The sequence below is a fragment of the Macaca mulatta genome, chromosome 19 (assembly GCF_049350105.2).
Source record: "Macaca mulatta isolate MMU2019108-1 chromosome 19, T2T-MMU8v2.0, whole genome shotgun sequence".
Lineage (NCBI taxonomy): Eukaryota > Metazoa > Chordata > Mammalia > Primates > Cercopithecidae > Macaca > Macaca mulatta.
In genome coordinates, this window is record NC_133424.1 from 2,167,515 (window position 1) to 2,186,619 (window position 19,105).

The following is a 19,105-nucleotide window of genomic DNA, read 5'->3' on the forward strand; positions in this document are numbered from 1 at the left end:
CACCTGTAATCTCAGTACTTTGGGAAGTCAAGGTGGGCGGATCACCTAAGGTCGGGAGTTTGAGACCAGCCTGACCAACATAGAGAAACGCCATCTCTACTAAAAATACTAAATTAGCCTGGCATGGTGGTGCATGCCTGTAATCCCAGCTACTCAGGAGGCTGAGGCAGGAGTATCGCTTGAACTGAGAGGCAGAGGTTGCAGTGAGCCAAGATCGTTCCATTGTACTCCAGCCTGGGCAACAAGAGCGAAACTCCATCTGAAAATAAAAAATAAAATAAATTAAAATTAAAATGTTCTCAGAATAGCAGTGGCTCCCACAGACAGGGCTTACTTAACTAGTTTGATATCAAAGAAATTGTTGAGAGAAAAGGAAGGAAGGCAGGGAGGGAGAAAGAGAAAGACAAGAAGGAAGGAAGGAGAAGAAAAGGGAAGGAAGGAAAGAGAGAGAATAAAAGAAAAGTAAAAGGAAAGATAAAGGAAAGAAGGAAGGAGAAGAAAGGAAGGAAGAAAAAGGAGAGAGAAAGGAAAGAAAGGAAAGAGAAAGAAGAATGGAAGGAAGGAAGGAGAGAGAAAGAAGAAAAAAGAAAAAGGAGGAAAGAAACAAAGAAAGAAAGAAAGGGAAAGAAAGGAAGGAAGGAAGGATGGGAGGAAGGAAGGAAAGAAGGAAGGAGAAGGAAGGGAGGAAGGAAGGAAAGAAGGAAGGAGAAGAAAGGAAGGAAGGGAGAAAAGAAAGAGAAAGAAAAAGGAAAGAAAGGAAAGAGAAGGAAGGAAGAATGGAAGGAAGGAGAGAGAGAGAAAGAAAAAGAAAGAAAATAAAAGGAAGAAAAGAAAGAAAAAGAGAAAGGGAAAGAAAGGAAAGGAAGAAAGGAAAGAAGGGAAGGAAGGAAGGAAGGAAAGAGAAGGAAGGAAGGAAAGAAGGAAGGAAGGGAGGGAAGGAGGGAGAAAAGGGCCAGGCGTGGTGGTTAATGCCTGTAATCCCAGAACTTTGGGAGGCCAAGGAGGGAAGATTGCTTGAGGCCAGGGTTCAAGGCTGCAGTGAGCTACAATCGCGTCACTGTACTCTAGCCTGGTCAACGTACGGAGACCCTGTCTCAAAACAAACAGCAACAACAACAAAAGGAACCACGGCGGGAGAGGATTCTTGGCCATGGTGAGCCATTTTCTGGGGTTAGACATTACTGCCGACACCCGGCCGCTCCCTGCTGCCCCCACTGCCTGGGGTCCCTGGGCCTGGGCGAACTCCTTCTCCATAGCCGAGTGCATTCGCCCTAGACTGATGTCCGGGGACCCCAGGCGGAAACCACCTGAGCCCTGGGGCCTCGGGCCCATCCTGCTTCAGAGGAGGCCACAGACTGAACACCTTCTAGCAACCTTTATTTGCAAACTCTGAGGGTGGACGCGGTGCCCGAGACGGACAGTGTCACGTTTCTCTCCCCCCACTTTCCCCTGGCTTCTGGGGTGCTCCAGCCTCTCCCCCCAGCCCACTCCCACCCAAACCCAAAATGCATAGGAGACTTCTCTCTCTCTCTTCCCCCCAGGCTGCGGGGTTCCACGGGGCCCACGCCTGGCAGGCCAGGCGTCGGGGGCTGGTGCTGGCTCCTCTGGGCCAGCCTGGGGAGGCAGCAGGGCAACAGTGCCTGTCAGGGACCCAGGCAGGGGCAAGGTCACTTTCTGAGCTGACAACTTCGGGTTCCAGCTGGCAGCCGGACCTGGGGTTTGGTGGGCGTGGCCCTGGCACGGGAGAGCCAGGTCTGTGGTGGGAGGTCCATGGACATGCTGCAGAGGACAAGGCCTTGGAGGGTCATGGCCAGGAGGCCCAGCACCATGGCTGAGGCTGGGCAGCGGTGCTGGGGGCAGGCGGCAGCTCTAAGCCGGGGGCTGCTGTCAGGGGTGGTGGGTCCCACGCAGGAGCCCTGCTGCTGGTCCAGTGTAGAGGATGGGGGACAGGAGGTGCAGTCCTTCAGGGAGCCGCCACGGCAAGTGTAGCAGGAGGAGTGGCAGCTGGAGCAGACCCTCAGCGCGAGCGCCGCCGTGTGCCCAGGCCTGGCAGTCACCAGCCTTGTGTGGTTGAAGAACCGCGGGGGGCAGTAGGCCAGGCAGAGCCGTCCCAGGATGTAGGCGGGGCCGTCACATACTGCTCAGGGACACGGATGCAAAGACCCGTGAGCTCACCACCCGCGGCCTGTTGCCCGCCACCCGCCCGCCCGGGGCCACATGCACGCTGCCCACGGTGGCCACCGCCACCTCCCAGCAGTGGGCCCTGCAGCGCCGGCACTCACCCTGGCACAGCCCCTCAGTGTCCCGCTGCACACACGCGCTGCTGGTCACCTGGGGGCCTGTAGGCCGCGCTGTCATGTCCTCGGCTGTCCCATAGAGCAGCAGCGTGTAGCGGTACAACATCCCTGGGCAGGGGTCGCGGGTGGGCACAGGAGGAGGAGGAGGCTCTTGGCGGCCTGGTCCTGGTAGTCCCCAGGCTCCCTCTCCTGCAGCTCCCACCCGGGGCCCCAGACTGGTCCACATGTCTCAGGGAATTGCACGCCTACTGTGCACCTGTCACTGGACACCGAAATCTCCCGGGTGACGACACACCTACTGTGCATCTGTCACTGCACACCTACTGTGTGCCTGTCACTGCACACCATCTCCCGGGTGACTGCACGCCTACTGTGTGCGTGTTCTCTTGGAGAAGGCCACTGGGAACCCCTTGTGCAGTGGGGTCACCAAGGCTAACTCCGGAGCCCCTGGGGGGAGGTTGGAGAGCCAAGCCCCGCCCACCACGGTCCTGCCCCGCCCACCACAGCCCCGCCCCGCCCTCACCCGTGTTGAAATAGTAGCCCTTGTTCTCCAGGCCCAGGGTCCACACGCCTTGTGGGTTCTCATCCCAGAAGTGGGTGGACATGAAGACCCAGTTGTTGTAGCCTTCAGTGCTGACATCCAAGGGTCTGCGACAGAAGGGCGGGTGGGGGTGGGGGTGTCAAGAGGGATGGCTTTGTGAAGCCCGCAGAGTCCCACCAAGTGTCTGATCGCACGTGCTGGTGGCCGGGCGTCCTCTGGGTGTGGGTGGGGGCGTGACTCGGGGGTCCCATCCACTAGGCTGCCGTGTGACTCCTGTGGGCCTGGCCCCTCGCCGTGAGGACACTCCCGGTAGATGGCAGCGTTTACCCACAGGGCGTGAGGCCGCCCCTCCCCTCTGCGGGCCGCTCACCGTATGGCCACGAGTGTGGAGCGCGTGCCCATGGGGCTGGTGAGTGAGATCTCCAGGTCTCCGCGCCTGCTGTAGGACAACGTCAGCTGCGCCTGCACGTGCTCCAGCGAGCGGATGGAGTTGTGGCGGCCGGCGCAGGCCGACACGTTTTTCCTGATGTAGATCAGCGGCAGGATGGGGCTGGGGGGGTCGAGGGGTGAGGACCCTCCTGCGGCCTGCTGGGGGGTGGGGGGGCGGCCAGCAGGCGAGGTCGGGGCTCAGAGGTCACGGGGTCCAGCCCTCATTTTACAGATGGGTAAACTGAGGCCTCAGGCCTGTCCCCCACACCCCCAGCGGTGATAGCGGAGGGGCACGCAGGGGTCTCACGTGGGGCGGTTCTGGACCCGGACGGCACACTTCCTCTGCGGCTGGGTGGGCAGCCAGGTGCGGGCGGTGTCCACCAGCAGCCCGGCGTCCAGCAGCCCGTAGCCGTAGTGATGGCTCACTGTGCAGAAGGGCGGCTGTCATTCCCCCTGTGGGCCCGGGGTCTCCACCCCCGCCCCCGCCCGGCCCCGCCGCACCTTGGCGCCCTACGCCGTTGGTCCTCCAGTCCTCGGCCTGCAGGTGCGCCGGCTTGGACGCGCGGACCACCAGATGCTGCATATCTCTCCACGTCAGGAACGGGCTGCAGGGGGCGGGGGCGGGTGAGCCGGGGGCTGCGCCTGGGGCGAGGGCGGTGGGCGGGGCCCCGCAATCACCTACTTGGCCTCCAGCGCTAGCGCGATCATGCCGGCAGCCAGTGGGGCTGAGGCCGAGGTGCCCGTGTGCTGGTCCGTGCACTGGTGATGCAGGTCCGTGGTGACCTGAGGGCAGAGGGGGGGCGGGACTCGGGGGACCGTGCACAGTGAGAATACAGCCCTTCTTCAAAAAGTACCAAGGACTGGGCAGGCGCGGTGGCTCAGGCCTGTCATCCCAGCACTTTGGGAGGCCGAGGTGGGTGGATCACCAGAGGTCAGGAGTTCGGGACCAGCCTGGTCAACATGGAGAAACCTTGTCTCTACTAAAAATACAAAAAAATTACCCAGGCATGGTGGCAGGCGCCTGTAATCCCAGCTACTCAGGAGGCTGAGGCAGGAGAATGGCATGAACCCAGGAGGTGGAGCTTGCAGTGAGCCAAGTTCGGGCCGCTGCACTCCAGCCTGGGTGACAGCGAGATGCTGAAGGGAGGGGAGGGGAGGGGAGGGGAGGGGAGGGGAGGGGAGGGGAGGGGAGGGGAGGGGAGGGGAGGGGAGGGGAGGGGAGGGGAGGGGAGGGGAGGGGAGGGGAGGGGAGGAGAGAAAGAGAGAGAAAGAGAGAAAAAGAAAGAAAAGAAAGGAAAGAAGAAAGGAAAGAAAGAAAGAGAGAGAAAGAGAAAAAGAAAGAAAGAAAGAAACTAAAGATTGAGCTTAAAAGGTGCCTGCTGGGTCATATGCCCGGAAGCCGGCCCTGCCTGAGACATGTGCAGGTCAGCGATGGGGCAGCAGCAGTAGGACCACAGGGCAGCCCTGGCAGGAAACTCGCCTGGGTTTGGAGGTATTCAGGGAAGCACTTGCTATGTACCTGGCCCCGGAGCCTGAGAGATGACCCAGGCCCTCCTGGTTCTGGCCTGATGAGCCCTGCAGGGGAGCTCATCACTGCCTCAGGGACTCTCAAACACTGGGAGGTGAGTGTATGAGATGGGGAAAGGCCTGGGAGACTTCCTGGAGGCAGTGGCCCCAGGTGGGGGTCTGAAGGAAGAGTCAGCAAGGGCAGAAGAGGGCAGTTGGCCGGGCGCGGTGGCTCAAGCCTGTAATCCCAGCACTTTGGGAGGCCGAGACGGGCGGATCACGAGGTCAGGAGATCGAGACCATCCTGGCTAACACGGTGAAACCCCGTCTCTACTAAAAATACAAAAAACTAGCTGGGCGAGGTGGCGGGCGCCTGTAGTCCCAGCTACTCGGGAGGCTGAGGCAGGAGAATGGCGGGAACCCGGGAGGCGGAGCTTGCAGTGAGCTGAGATCCGGCCACAGCACTCCAGCCTGGGCGACAGAGCGAGACTCCGTCTCAAAAAAAAAAAAAAAAAAAAGAGAGGGGCAGTGATCGGGCACAGGGGCCTCCCCAAGGAGAATTTGAGGCAGGAGGGGCCTGGAGAAATGAGGGGGAACCTTCTTGCAAGGGGCTGAGACAGGTGGCTGGGGCCCAGGAGCTGGTTTCATCCAAGAACGCTGGTGGGCCACAGGAGGGCTGTGATTGGACTGGTGGGGTGGGATTTGGGTTTCATCTATGTATTTACTTTCTTAAGACAAGGTCTTGCTCTGCTGTCCAGGTGGAGTGCAGTGGTGTGATCATAGCTCACTGAAGCCTTGACCTCCTGGGCTCGAGCAATCCTCCCACCACAGCCTCCCGAGTAGCTAGGACCACAGATGTGTGCTATCAATCCCAGCCTAACTTTTTAATTTTTTGTAGAGATGGGGTCTCACTATGGTGCCCAGGCTGGTCTCAAACCCCTGGGCTCGCTGATCACGGTGGTTCACGTCTGTAATCCCAGCACTTTGGGAGGCTGAGGTGGGCGGATCACTTGAGGTCAGGAGTTTGAGACCAGCCTGGCCAACATGGTGAAACCCCTTCTCTACTAATAATACAAAAAGAAACCAGCCGGGCATGGTGGCACATGTCTGTAGTCGCAGCTACTCAAGAGGCTGAGGCATGAGAATTGCTTGAACCCGGGAGGTAGAGGTTGCAGTGAGCCGAGATCACGCCCCTGCACTCCAACCTGGGCAACAGAGTGAGACTGCATCTCAAAAACAAATAAATGAAAAGAAACCCTGGGCTAAAGTGATTCTCCCACTTTGGCCTCCCAAAGTGAGCTGTTGCACCCATCTGGATTTGTTTTTGTTTTGTTTTGTTTTTTGTTGAGACAGGGTCTCGCTCTGTGGCCTAAAATAGAGTGCAGTGGTGCAGTCTCGGCTCCCTGCAACCTCTGTCTCCTGGGTTCAAGCAGTTTTCCTGCCTCAGCCTTCTGAGTAGCTGGGATTACAGGCGCGTGCCACCATGCGTGGATAATTTTTTTTTTTTTTTGTATTTTTAGTAGAGATGAGGTTTTGCCATGTTGGCTAGGTTGGTCCTGAACTCCTGACCTCAGGTGATCCACCCACCTTGGCCTGCCAAAGTGATGGGATTACAGGCGCGAGCCACTGTGCTCAGCCTGGATTTGGGTTATTTATTTATTTATTTATTTATGAGATGGAAACTCGTTCTGTCACCCAGGCTGGAGTGCAGCGGCCCGATCTCAGCTCACAGCAAGCTCCACCTCCCGGGTTCATGCCATTCTCCTGCCTCAGCCTCCTGAGTAGCTGGGACTACAGGCGCCCGCCACCATGCCTGGCTAATTTTTTGTATATTTAGTAGAGACGGGATTTCACCGTGTTAGCCAGGATGGTCTCGATCTCCTGACCTCGTGATCCGCCCGCCTCGGCCTCCCAAAGTGCTGGGATTACAGGCGTGAGCCACTGTGCCCGGCCTGGATTTGCATTTTCAAAGCAGCTTTGGGAGGGTGCTAAGTCACAGCGGTGGGGCAGGAGGGAGGTGAGGAGGCCAGGCTGGGATGGCAGGGCCTGGGGAGGGGACCCTGTTGAGGCAGCTGCACTCACGATCTGGGGGTCGGTGGCCACGCCGCTGCTGTAGGTGGTGGTGAGGGTGGAGGCGCAGGCTTCGCTGTACCAGGGCACGCGGCCCTGCTGGGTGGTGCTGCCCACGGAGAGCGTGTGGATGCTGTTGGTGTAGCCGTCGCAGTTGCAGTCGTCGTAGTGCAGGCCGCCGTTGCCCGAGGCCCAGATGAAGAGCGTGCCCAGCCCGCCGCGGCCCTGGGAAACCAGGAGGGGCGGGGAGGGGGCGTCGGCCTGGCCTGCCACCCTGGCCCTCCTTGGGCTCCCACTCACCTTGGTCACGCCACGCCGGAAGGCCTCGCGGGTGAGGATGCCGGGGCCGTCCACCGTGCGGCCGTCATCCTCGGGGCCCCAGCTGGCGCTGTAAATGTGGATGTGCTGTGGCTGCAGGCTCAGCGACTGGGCCTCGATGACATCGGTGATGGTACCGTCCAGCATCCGCACGCCTGCAGAGCCAGGGTGGGAGGGCCGCTGCCACCAGCCCTGCCCTTCCCCACACCCCAGCCCACCCTGCGCCACCCTGCGCCACTCCCCAGCCCCACCCGGGCCACTCCACACCACTCCCCAGCCCCACCCGCGCCACTCCACGCCACTCCCCAGCCCCACCCGCGCCATTCCACGCCACTCCCCAGCCCCACCCGCGCCACTCCACACCACTCCCCAGCCCCACCCCGCGCCACTCCCCAGCCCCACCCGGGCCCTCTCCCTGGAGTGGACCATCCGTATTGGCTCAGCACCCCCTGAGCCCCAGAGTCTGGGGCCCTAGCACCACCCAGCAGTGACGGGGGGGCTCCCGAGTCCTCCTTCCCTGGTCTGCGGGCCCAGCTCTCCGCCAGCATCACCCCCTTCCCTCTCTGTCCCCCAATGGTGCCGCTGGGGGACCCTGGGTACCTCCAATTCGGGCGTTGAAAGCGACCCCCACACCACAGAAGCCATTGTCGGCCATCGCGGCCACCTCCCCAGCACAGCGGGTCCCGTGCCTGGTGCCAGGGCCAAGAAGGGCTCCCGTCACGGCCTCCATCCCCCTGCCAGGTACTGGGGCTTCCCCCATGTGCTGTGGGAGCCCTGCTCACCGGTTCTCGTCGCTGGGGGTGTAGCGGGGCTGGGGGTCTGGGTCGTAGTCATTAAAGTCGTAGCTGGCCAGGGGGTCCTGGGGACAGGTGGGGATACGAGGGGGCTGGGAGGCGTCCTTGGGTGAAGCCGGTCTCGGCACCTGGGGCAGCCCTCGCCCCCAGCCACCCGCGGTCTCACGTAGTTGGCCCAGAGGTCCGGGTGGTCCTTCTCGATGCCATCGTCCAGCACAGAGACCACAATGCCCTGGCCTGACAGCCCCTGGCCCCAGGCCTGCAGGACACTCAGGTCTGGTTGGGCCTCGCTGTTCTGCAGGGGGAGGCAGGGTGGTGACCCTGTGAGGGCCTGGGGTCGAGGGCGCTAGTGGCCCTGTCCCCACCCACCCACCCTGGCTGCCCGCTCACCATGTACCACTGCTTGGAGAACCAGGGGTCTGTGGGCACCACCACAGAGCGTTTCACCCGCCGCCGTAGCGTCTGCTGCTGGAACCACTGCACCTGCAGAGCGGAAGGTGGGTCAGGCCTGTCCGCTGCTCGCTCCTGGGGCCCCTCGTGGTTCAGGGAGTGAGGCAGCCCCATGCCCTGGGGCCCCGTGTTTGTGGGGGCTGCTCTCCAGCGTCCGCATGTACCTGGGGCTCTGTCTGCAGTCAGAGGGGACCGAGGCTTTTGGACCACCTGTCCTTGGGTCCACAGACGAATCGTCGCTGTCCCGGGTGACTGCAGGTCCCCAGGTCCCCACTCCACTCCTTCCCCCATCCCTGTTCTAGATCCTTCTCTCTCCTGCATCACTTCCTTTTTTTTTTTTTTTTTTTTTTTTTTTGAGACAGAGTCTTGCTCTGTCGCCCAGGCTGGAGTGCAGTGGTGCAATCTTGGCTCACTGCAACCTCTGCCTCCCGGGTTCAAGCGATTCTCCTACCTCAGCCTCCCAAGTAGCTGGGACTACAGGCGCACACCACCATGCCCAGTTAATTTTTGTATTTTTAGTAGAGACGGGGTTTCGCCATGTTGGTCAGGCTGGTCTCAAACTCCTGAGCTCAAATAATCTGCCTGCCTTGGCCTCCTGAAGTGCCGGGATTACAGGCATGAATCACCACACCAGGCCTGGCTTCTCTCTTGCAAACCACATCAGGAACCGGCCACTGCTTTCCCTCCCAGTGCTATAAGCAGGCAGCTGTCCAGTCCTGTTCAAGGCACTTCCTGGCCTCCGAGGGCTTCCAAGGCTCCATCTCAACCCCTCAGCTTGACATCTCAGGCATTTTCTAGACAGGGCCCAGCCCGATCGGACCCAGGCCCCTTTCTGAGCACCCGGACACTGCGTCCTGAGGGCCACTGGGTGACTTTAAGGCTCCTACTCTTTGGAACCCATTCCTGTGTTGTAAAATCCCCTTCCCTCCATCCTATGACCTAGACGGTGGGGAAGGCATTCCATCTGTTCCTCCTTACCAGAGCCCCTGGGACCCAGAGGAGGGAGGGGAAGGGCAAGAGGTGACCACTGTGTACCACGCCCTGGCAGGCGCCATGATTTCCGTATCTGGGTCTCCCTCCCTCCTCCTGCTGTACAGACTTGTGGTCCAGGTGGGTCTGAGCCACAGAAAGCACACAGCTGTTCATAACAACCACGAGAACCACAGAAGATGGCTAGTGGCCCCAGGAGGCGGCTGAGACCCTGAGACGGTGGCCTCCAGGCCAGGCTCACCTTGGGGTCTTTCTTCAGGTGCAGGCGGTGGCCCCAGTGCGGGGTCAGGGACTGCTGGACCACGCCCCGGTGCCGCAGGTGAAAGTACTGCCCATCAGGGAAGATCTGGGGATGTGGGGAAGCGGCCGCACCGATAGGACCAGGCTCCCCTGCTGGAGCCCCCGAGGGCCGGTAACAGCCCCCTTTCTTGTCCTTCCCCACCAGGTGCTCTCTGGGAGTCCCAGAAGCTGAACTTGGCTGAGGCAGGGGTGGGCTGAGGCTCTTGATATTTAGGAGACCTTGTGGGCTCCCTCCCACTTGTCGGGGTCTAGGGTCCTCTAGTCCCTTCCACGCCCCCACTTCCCGTCCATCCCGGTCCCACCCACCGGCCCCAGGTTGACGAAGCCGAATTTGCGTGCCAGGCGCTCGACCTCCCGGTTACCCTGAGACACCCGGACGGCCCAGCTGCTGACATAGATGGGGGCTCGGACCGAGGCCCACCCCACAGCCCGGGGGCGGACGAGGGCCAGGGCCAAGACCCGGAGCAGCCACAGCGCAATCGGGGCGGGCCGCATGGAGGCGGGGCGGGGCCGGGGGCGGGGCCTGCGCAAAGCCCCTCCCTCCCGCCAAACCGCCGAGTGGACCCAGGCGTCCTCTCAGCCCCCGGCTCCATAGCAACGCGGAAGGCTTCGACTCCCAGGGGGCCTTGCGGCTACTCAGCCAAGACGGGCGCGAAGATCTGACAGAAGCGGGGGAGGGACGCACGCCTGCCCGTCTCCCGCAGACCCACACCCTCGGGAGCCTCAGTTTTCCCATTTGTACAACGACAGGACTAACCCAGAGAAGCGGGTTCACTGTTGCAGTAACGCGTCCTACCCTTTCTTTGGCCTCGCCCACTTTCCAACACACCCCTCCTTCGAGAATCAGCCCGGCCTCCTATCCGGGCTAATCAGAATCATTCTTTCGAGTAATCCCGCCTCCCCCGATAAGCCCCGCCCCATTCCCGCCCCTACCATTCCGCCCTGCCTCCTTTGTGATCAGCCCCGCCCTCCACTGCTCTCGCCAATGAATCGCGTCCCGTTTCTCCAATCGGCTCGGATTTTTCTTTAGCCCCACCCACCGGCTCCGCCCCCACCCGCGCCTCTCCTCGCCCTGGCTCCACCCCCTCAGTGTCGCAGCCAATAATCCCGTCCCCTGACGCCGCCCTTCCAATCAGCTACGTCTCGCTCTGGCCCGGCCAATCGGTGCCCTGGGCCGGCGCGCCCCGCCCTCTCCCGGCGGGGTCTGGGCAGCGGCGGCAGCGGGCGGAGGGCTATGCGGCGGGGGAGACGGGGCAGGCCCCACCTCCTTTGTCCGCCCTGCCCTCCCATTGGTCCGGGCGGGGGGCCGGGGGCGGACACCGGCGCCGGGCCGGAGCAGCGCGGCTCAGGCTGCGGGAAAGCGGCGCGCGTGCAGCGGAGTGGGTGCGCGGGTCCGCGGGCGAGCTCGAGCAGCCAACCCCGGGCGCGTCGGGGCCATGGACGGCCTGAGCCAGCGCGTGGAGCGCTTCCTGGAGCAAAGGAACCTGGTCACCGACGTGCTGGGGGCGCTGGAGGCCAAGACCGGGCTGGAGAAGCGGTATCTGGCTGCAGGTGAGCCGTCGGCGCTAGCCCGTTTCGCCAACGGGCACACTGAGGCCATGGGCCCGGGGGTCGCAGGTCTGACTCCCTCCCCGGCTACGGGGTCCGGTCCTGCTCGTGGAGCGCGCGGGGTGACCGGGACTTCGAGGTCCGCCCGCAACTCCTCCCTTGCCCGCGCCCTGCGACCCTGCTCCCGAGCCACCCCTCTCTAGCTTCCATCCCTGGCCGTCCCCCGCCGCCTCCTTCTGGGCGCTGGGTGCCTGCCATGCCGAAGTCCGGTTCTTCCAGTTGCCCAGTGGCCCCGGAGAGGCCAGGATGCCAGTGTCCTGCACGTTTCGCCGTCCCCCTCCCCCCGTGGACCCCGACCTGGCTGCAACAGTGGAGATCTTCCCGTTTTTCCGAGGGGAGGCTCCAGGCGGGGAGGGGAACGGACCGTCCCGGGGGGCTGCTCAGGACTCTCCTCTCCTCCTCCTCTCCTGCCCTAGCTCACCTTGCCCCGCTCAATGGCTTAGTGCCACCGCGCGTAAATATTTGTTAAGACGGAGTTGGGTTGTCTGACAGCTGTGATGTGGGGAGGTTGGACTGGGGCCCACAGAGCGGGAGATCCAGGCACCCCGATTGTGACTCCATTACAGTTCTTCCGGGCCTTTCACCCTTGGTGACGCCGCGCCCCTTCGCCTTTCCAAAACTACAGCAAGAGCATGTAGTAAGCGCTCCTTAAATGCCTCTCTCCCCACCTTTAAAACTTTTTTTTTGAGATCGAGTCTTGCCCTGCCGCACAGGCTGGAGTGCAGTGGTGCAATCTCAGCTCACTGCAACCTCTGCCTCCTGGGTTCAAGCGATTCTCCTGCCTCAGCCTCCTGCGCAGCGGGGATTACAGACGCAGGTCACCATGCCCGGCTAATTTTTGTATTTTTAGTAGAGACGGGGTTTCACAATGTTGGCCAGGCTGGTCTCGAACTCCTGGCCTCAGGTGATCCGCCCACCTCAGCCTCCCAAAGTGCTGGGATTACAGGTGTGAGCCACCTTGCCTGGCCTAAAACTTTTTAAAGTTAACTTTTTTAAGAGACAGGGTCTCACTATGTTACCCAGACTGGTCTCAAACTCCTGGGCTCAAGCGATCCTTCTGCCTCAGCCTCCCAAAGCTCTGGGATTTACATGGGAGCCACTGCTCCCAGCCCCACTGGCTCTGCCTTCTCTTCCAGGAAGCTCCGCAGAATGACTTGAAAGGACTTGATCTGGGCCTGGGGTGTTCTGGGTAGAGGACAGTGCCACTTTTTTGAGCACCTTCTGCAGGTGGATCCCCGGAGTCCAGTCCCCCCCTCCATTTTCCCACCATCTGGGGGTTCCCATGCCAGGCAGCCTGAGAACAGTCTGAAATCTGTGTCCAGACCCTGGAGGTCCCCAGGTGCCTGGTCCCATGTGCAGTGCAGCAGGTGGCATGGGCATGGCCTGGCTGTGCCTGCCCCCGGGAGCAGGTCCCTGGCCTCTGCCCTCCCTTTCCACATCCCTGGGGCCAGTGGGCAGGAATTTAGGTCACAGAGCGCCCAGGAGGCAGGCAGCAGGGAGGGGCTGGCTGGGGCACTGTGTCACCAGAGAGGAAACTGAGGCACAGGGCGGCAGGGGCTGCCTCTGCGCCTGTTGTGTCTGAGGCGTACACCCCTCCACCCCGCCCACTCCCAGTCCCATCTGCTGCTAATCGTGGGGGCTGGGCCCCCCTCCACAGTTCTGATGTCCAAGGTCATCCTCCCGTTGCTGAAGCTGCAGGAACAGGGATTTAAGGGAGGGACACCCTGGGACAGTCACTCCTCCCCACAAGCCAGGCCTGGGGAGAGGTAGCATTCCCTCATCCCCCTTCTCCCACCTCATTTAAATCGACAAATCCCACACCCCTGGGTAACATACGAAGAAACTCAGAGGAGACAGTGACCGGGAGGCCACACAGCCTCCCAGCTGGGGGACTCCGCCTACCCGTGACCTCGGGTGCTTGTGGATAAAGACTAAAGCAGGTAGGAGGGGCTGGGAGGGACTTGGGCCTCTGCCCTTTGGTCCGGAAGCGGCCTCTATCTCACTCTGCAGATAGCAGCTCCAGGGGAGGAGGAAGGAGGCTGTCCAAGCTCTCTGAAGCACGGGGGTTCCCTGTGTGACCTTGGGCAACACCCACCCACCCCCAGTTCTGAATAAGATAATTCAGGGAAAGCACAAAACCTGGCACACAATAGGCGCTTAATAAATGCAGCTGTCGTCATCATTCTTTTCAGAGCCAGGTTCAGGATTGGGGCTGAGCTGGACACACACACCTTTTTCTCTGAACACCCTCCTTGCTGGGACTGTGTTATTGTTGCCTGAAGGCACTTAATAAATGTGGAGAAGGGCAGGTCGCGGCGGCTCACGCCTGGAATCCCAGCACTTTGGGAGACCGAGGCGGGCGGATCACCTGAGGTCAGGAATTTGAGACCAGCCTGGCCAACATGGTGAAACCCCGTCTCTACTAAAAATACAAAATTCAGCTGGGTGTGGTGGCACGCTCAGCTACTCAGGAGGTTGAGGCAGGAGAATCGCTTGAGTCCGGGAGGCGGAGCTTGTAGTGACCTGAGATTGTGCCGCTACACTCCAGCCTGGACGACAGAGCAAGGCTGCGTCTCAAAAATAAATAAATGAATAAAAATAAACGCGCAGAAAGGAGTTCTCTCTGTTAACTTGTTATTACTTTTTTTTTGCAACAGAGTTTCGCTCTTGTTGCCCAGGCTGGAGTGCAATGGCATGTTCTCGGCTCATCACAACCTCTGCCTCCTGGGTTCAAGCAATTCTCCTGCCTCAACCTCCTGAGTACCTGGGATTACAGGCATGCGCCACCACTCCCGGCTAATTTTGTATTTTTAGTAGGGATGGGGTTTCTCCATGTTGGTCAGGTTGGTCTCGAAATCCTGACCTCAGGCGATCCACCCACCTCAACCTCCCAGAGTGCTGGGATTATAGGCATGAACCACTGTGCCCAGCCCTCTCTGTTAACTTGAAACCATAAGAGGCAGGGGCCATTACCATTCCCACTTACCAAGGGGGAAACTGAGGCTCCGTGCAGCCACAGCCTTGCTCAGTGCCGGCTGGTGAGTGCACAGCCAACCAAAGGGCTCTCCTCCACCCGGGGGACCGAGATGCTGGGGTTTGCTGCCTCCAAGACGGGGGGGGTAGTACTGCCCCCCACCCTGCCCCAGGGACACTGGGTGATGTCTAGGGATATCTGTGGTCGTCATGACTGGGGAGCTGATGGCATGGAGAGGGCAGAGGCCAGGGACGCTGCTCAGCACCCTGCAGTGTCCAGGACAGCCACCTCCCCTCCCCGCCGAAAACAACCAAGAATGACCCAGCCCCGAACATCAGCAGTGCCAAGGCAGAGAAACCCTGCACTAAGATAACGGATGAAACAGTTGCGTTTCTCAGCTCTGGAACCAAGTCTTCATGACAGCCTGGCCTCCCTTGCAGGCTTCACCCATCCCTTATATTGAAACATTAGCCTCGTTTCCCAGCGCCTCCCATAGGGCCTGGAACGAGATGCCTATCATTGCAGATTATGCTCATTCTTTTTTTTTTTTTTTTTTGAAAAAGAATCTCACCCAGGCTGGAGTGCACTGGCTCAAGCTCTGCTCACTGCAACCACCGCTTCCTGGGTTCAAGCGATTCTCCCGCCTCAGCCTCTCAAGTAGCTGGGATTACAGGCGCCCGCCACCAAGTCTGGCTAATTTTTGTGTTTTTAGTAGAGATGGGGTTTCACCATGTTGGCCAGGCTAGTCTCAAACCCCTGACCTCAGGTGGTCTGCCTGCCTGGTCCGCCCACCTCGGCCTCCCAAAGTGCTGGGATTACAGGCGTGAGCCACCACATCTGGCCAGATTACACTTACTCACTCAGCAAACACTTTATTGGATAGCTATTCTGCACCCACCCCCACTGCCCAGTGTCAAGCTCCTGCCTGCCCTTGGGGAGCTCTCAACCATGGTGGGGGACATGGACACATTGACCAGTTACAGGCACAAGGCTCAGGGCCTAGGGACACAATGGGGGGATGCACAGACACTTCGGGGGCAGTGGACACATCCTAGAGGCATCACCAAGGCTTCTGAGGAGGTTGCAGTCTCTGTCGACTGAAAGGAGGCCTGGGTGCTGTCATGGGGACTCAGCAGGTCCCTGGCCCTAGCACACCACCACTTCTCTCCCGCAGGAGCCGTCACTCTGCTAAGCCTGTATCTGCTGTTCGGATACGGAGCGTCTCTGCTGTGCAATCTCATCGGATTTGTTTACCCCGCATATGCCTCGTGAGTGCACGGCTGGCTGCCCACGTGGGGGGATCTGGGGGCTCCCGGGCAGCCCCTGACCCTGCTGCGCCTCCCTGCAGAATCAAAGCTATCGAGAGCCCAAGCAAGGACGACGACACTGTGTGGCTCACCTACTGGGTGGTGTACGCCCTGTTCGGGCTGGCCGAGTTCTTCAGCGATCTACTCCTGTCCTGGTTCCCTTTCTACTACGTGGGCAAGGTGGGCCCTGCCAGGGCGGGTACAGCCATGGAGCGCATGGGGCTTGGGGATTCCTGGGAGGTATTGGGGCCAGGAGGTCCGGAGGAAAGAATACCAGGAGATGGGAGATGGGAGGGGAAGACTCAGTCCTTTCCCTGGGGAAACGGGCCCTGTCCGGGGGCTGATGGTGGAGGGCCCACCTTGAAGGGTGTCTGATGGTGGAGACCCAAGCCTGCTCCAATAGGATGTCTGATGGTGGAGGACTCACCCTAAAGGATGTCTGATGGTGGAGGGTTCACCCTACAGGATGTCTGATGGTGGAGGGCCCACCCTAAAGGATGTCTGATGGTGGAGGGCCCACCCTAAAGGATGTCTAATGGTGGAGGGCCCACCCTACAGGATGTCTGATGGTGGAGGGCCCACCCTAAAGGATGTCTGATGGTGGAGGGCCCACCCTGAAGGGTGTCTGATGGTGGAGGCCCAAGCCTGCTCCGATAGGATGTCTGATGGTGGAGGGTTCACCCTAAGGGATGTCTGATGGTGGAGGGTCCACCCTACAGGATGTCTGATGGTAGAGGGCTCACCCTAAAGGGTGTCTGATGGCGAAAACCCAGGCCCATCCCAATAGGATGTCTGATGGTGGAGGGCCCCCCCAAAGGGTGTCTGATGGTGGAGACCCGGTTCCTGTCCAGGGTGGGCATGTGGTGGGGTAGTGCAGCCTCTCTCCCCTCCAGGGGCACAGAGCTGGGTGGGGCTGTGTGTAACTCCTGCCCTGCCCTGCAGTGCGCCTTCCTGTTGTTCTGCATGGCCCCCAGGCCCTGGAACGGGGCTCTCATGCTGTATCAGCGCGTCGTGCGCCCGCTGTTCCTAAGGCACCACGGGGCCGTGGACAGAATCGTCAACAACCTCAGCGGGCGAGCCCTGGACGCGGCGGCCGGAATAACCAGGAACGGTGGGTGCTTGCAGGCGCCCGGCTGCCTCTGACCGTCTCCTGGGTCTCCACCTGTCTCCACCTTGCCTCCCTTTCTGACTTTGACTGCCCACTGTCTGGCATCTTGGCCGCCCCCTCTCACTGTCCGCCTCTCTCTCTCACGCTTCCGGGAACCAGTCTTGCAGGCGCTGGCCCGTAGCCGGGCAGGCGTCACTCCAGCGGCTGTGGCCGGGCCCTCCACTCCCCTGGAAGCTGACAGTACGTAACCCGTGGGGGAGGTAGGAGCTGTGTGTGTGTGTGCGCATGTGTTTGAGTGTATGTTTGCTGTTGCACATGTGTTATTGTGCGTGCATGTTTTGTCATGTGCATGACGGTGTGTGTGTGCATGGCTCAAGCGTATGTTTGGTGTTTCCATGTGTGTATAAGTGAGCAAGGGAGCATGGTTTCTCACGTGTGCATGTGTGTGTGACCACGTGTACAGGTGTATGTGCACGTGTGTGTGCATGCATGTGTGTGTGCGTGTGACCACGTGTGCATGTATGTGTGTGAGCGTGTGTGTGACTGCACATGTGCGTGCTCTGTGTGCACCCCTCTATGTATAGGTGACCATGAAAGCGTGCGTGTGGTCGACACCATCTCTGCTGAGGGTGGCTGCCCGGCCCCTCGACTTTCCATGCTCACATCCAGTAGCCTCAGTCCCACCTGTGAGCAGTCAGCGGAGCCCAGGCCTGCCTCACCGCCCTCCCCCGCCTGCCCCTCTCTCTGCAGTCAAGCCAAGCCAGACCCTGCAGCCGAAGGACAAGTGAAGCAGCCCCCCGGGCCTCGCAAGGACCTCCCGGCTGGTGAGGAGGGGGCCGCACCGGGCTCCCAGGCCTCCACATCGTCTTCAGCGCATCTCTCGACGGCAGCCCACGCCAGTCCCTCGGGTCCAGGCAAGGCCCTGGGGGTCTCCTTAAATGCCACCTCGGGCAAGTCCCAGTCCCAGTCCTCGGCCACCCCCAGCTCTGAATCCCAGGGCCAGCTGCCCTCCAGCTCTGGCCGTGGCAAGGCCCAGGGCCAGCGTCGGGCACGGGTCAGCTCCCAGCGGTCTCAGCAATGCACCCAGCTGCCTGGTACTTCCTCCGGCCCCTCCCAGTCAGCCCTCCCATCCTCGAGGCCCCTGCAGCCACCCAACGTCACCTCCAGCCCGGTCTCACCCATGGTCCAGTCTCCCAGCAGCAGCAACGTCCCCACGCAGCCTCCCAGCAAGCCCCCTGGCGAGCCAGAGGACACAGCCCCCAAGACCAGCGGACAGCGCCAGAAGCAATCCTCGAAACAGCTTGCCAGCAGCACCTCAGTGCCCGAGCTGGTCCCCTGCCACTCCGGGACCTCTCTGGAGTACACTTCGGAGTCCACCACTGAGATCACCTGCAGCTGGCCACACCACAGGCCCCCGTGCCTGCAGCACTACTGGTGCCTGAAACACCTGGCCTGCTAGGAGGCTCCAATAAAGCTAACCCGGACCAGACCTGCGCTCCACGTGTCTGGGGGAGGGGCTGCGAGGGCACTGTTCCATTTAATCAGGCACGAATCCCAGCTGTGCCGACCAGCCCCATAACATAGATGAGGAGACCGAGGCCCAGAGGCTAATTCACCCACTCAAGGTCCACCTGCATGGCCAGGATGGGTGCAAGCCCCGGAAATGCTTGTCCTTAACCTCAGTGCTTTCTCCCCTCCCGAGCTAGTTGTCTGGCCCATTTGCATTAGCCTGCTTCTCTTAAAACTCCCCCAGGTGGGCGCGGTGGCTCAGGCCTGTAATCCCAGCACTTTGGGAGGCCGAGGCGGGTGGATCACCCGAGGTCAGGAGTTCAAGACCAGCCTGGGCAAAATGGCGAAACCCCGTCTGTACTAAAAAATACAAAAATTAGCCAGGCATGGTGGTGGGCGCCTATAATCCCAGCTACCCTGGAGGCTGAGGCATGAGAATTGCTTGAACCCAGGAGGCAGACGGAGTTGCAGTCAGCTGAGATCACGCCACTGCACTCCAGCCTGGGCAACAAGAGCAAAACTGTCTCAAAAAAAAAAAAAAAAAAGTTAGCAGGATAAACCACAAAGCCTGATATTATATTTGTCCAAGGGGCCATAACTCAGTTATTCTCAACCCAGAGCAGTTTTGTCCCCAGGCCTCTGGGTCTTGTCTGGAGACACTTTTTTTTTTTTTTTTTTTTTTTTATGAGACAGGTTCTGGCTTTGTTGCCCAGGCTGGAGTGTAGTAATTTAATCATGGCTCACTGCATCCTCAGCCTCCTGAGCTCAAGAATTCCTCCTCCCTTGGCCTTCTGTGTAGCTGGGACTGCAGGCGCACACCACCATGCCTGGCCATGATCACTGCACTCCAGCCTAGGCAACAGAGGAAGACCTTGTCTCCAAAAGAAAAAGAGTGGTGAGCCGG

The 19,105-nt window shown here is 60.4% G+C and overlaps 3 protein-coding genes across 18 annotated transcripts in view; 1 reads left to right on the forward strand and 2 right to left on the reverse strand.

Moving 5' to 3' along the window:
* C19H19orf25 (chromosome 19 C19orf25 homolog) overlaps nucleotides 1-19,105 on the reverse strand; it is a 99,084-nt gene that overhangs the window by 7,904 nt on the left and 72,075 nt on the right. The window lies entirely within an intron of this gene.
* PCSK4 (proprotein convertase subtilisin/kexin type 4) lies at nucleotides 1,361-11,711 on the reverse strand. 15 transcript variants are annotated; one of them, XM_077978736.1, is made up of 15 exons: nucleotides 10,453-10,527; nucleotides 9,637-9,741; nucleotides 8,346-8,438; nucleotides 8,122-8,250; nucleotides 7,944-8,020; nucleotides 7,762-7,850; nucleotides 7,144-7,316; nucleotides 6,856-7,068; nucleotides 3,950-4,050; nucleotides 3,769-3,872; nucleotides 3,575-3,692; nucleotides 3,209-3,274; nucleotides 2,821-2,945; nucleotides 2,283-2,405; nucleotides 1,361-2,137 (listed from the first exon to the last, which is right to left on the reverse strand). In XM_077978736.1, exons 3-15 carry the CDS (start codon nucleotides 8,346-8,348, stop codon nucleotides 1,668-1,670), a joined length of 1,791 nt encoding a protein of 596 aa, XP_077834862.1. In that variant the 5' UTR covers nucleotides 8,349-8,438; nucleotides 9,637-9,741; nucleotides 10,453-10,527; the 3' UTR covers nucleotides 1,361-1,667. The 15 variants fall into 15 exon arrangements, with proteins under 15 accessions (XP_077834862.1, XP_077834855.1, XP_077834850.1 ...); XM_077978729.1 differs by having other exon boundaries at nucleotides 3,209-3,388; XM_077978724.1 differs by lacking the exon at nucleotides 10,453-10,527 and adding an exon at nucleotides 10,002-10,313.
* On the forward strand, nucleotides 10,891-18,181 carry REEP6 (receptor accessory protein 6). 2 transcript variants are annotated; one of them, XM_077976316.1, is made up of 6 exons: nucleotides 10,898-11,246; nucleotides 15,452-15,545; nucleotides 15,626-15,764; nucleotides 16,527-16,695; nucleotides 16,852-16,932; nucleotides 17,443-18,181. In XM_077976316.1, exons 1-6 carry the CDS (start codon nucleotides 11,132-11,134, stop codon nucleotides 17,478-17,480), a joined length of 636 nt encoding a protein of 211 aa, XP_077832442.1. In that variant the 5' UTR covers nucleotides 10,898-11,131; the 3' UTR covers nucleotides 17,481-18,181.

Bases quoted from the DNA above. Each gene is read 5' to 3' on its own strand.
- PCSK4 (XM_028838636.2), bottom strand. From the start codon at position 10,190: ATGCGGCCCGCCCCGATTGCGCTGTGGCTGCTCCGGGTCTTGGCCCTG. The intron at 7,317-7,761 runs GTACCCAGGGTC...CTGGCTCTGCAG, and splicing joins TTTCAACGCCCGAATTGGAG to GCGTGCGGATGCTGGACGGT. The intron at 3,389-3,574 runs GTGAGACCCCTG...CGACCCCCCCAG, and splicing joins CGGGTCCAGAACCGCCCCAC to CCCCATCCTGCCGCTGATCT.
- REEP6 (XM_077976316.1), top strand. From the start codon at position 11,132: ATGGACGGCCTGAGCCAGCGCGTGGAGCGCTTCCTGGAGCAAAGGAAC. The intron at 11,247-15,451 runs GTGAGCCGTCGG...TCTCTCCCGCAG, and splicing joins GAAGCGGTATCTGGCTGCAG to GAGCCGTCACTCTGCTAAGC. The intron at 16,696-16,851 runs GTGGGTGCTTGC...TCCGGGAACCAG, and splicing joins GGCCGGAATAACCAGGAACG to TCTTGCAGGCGCTGGCCCGT.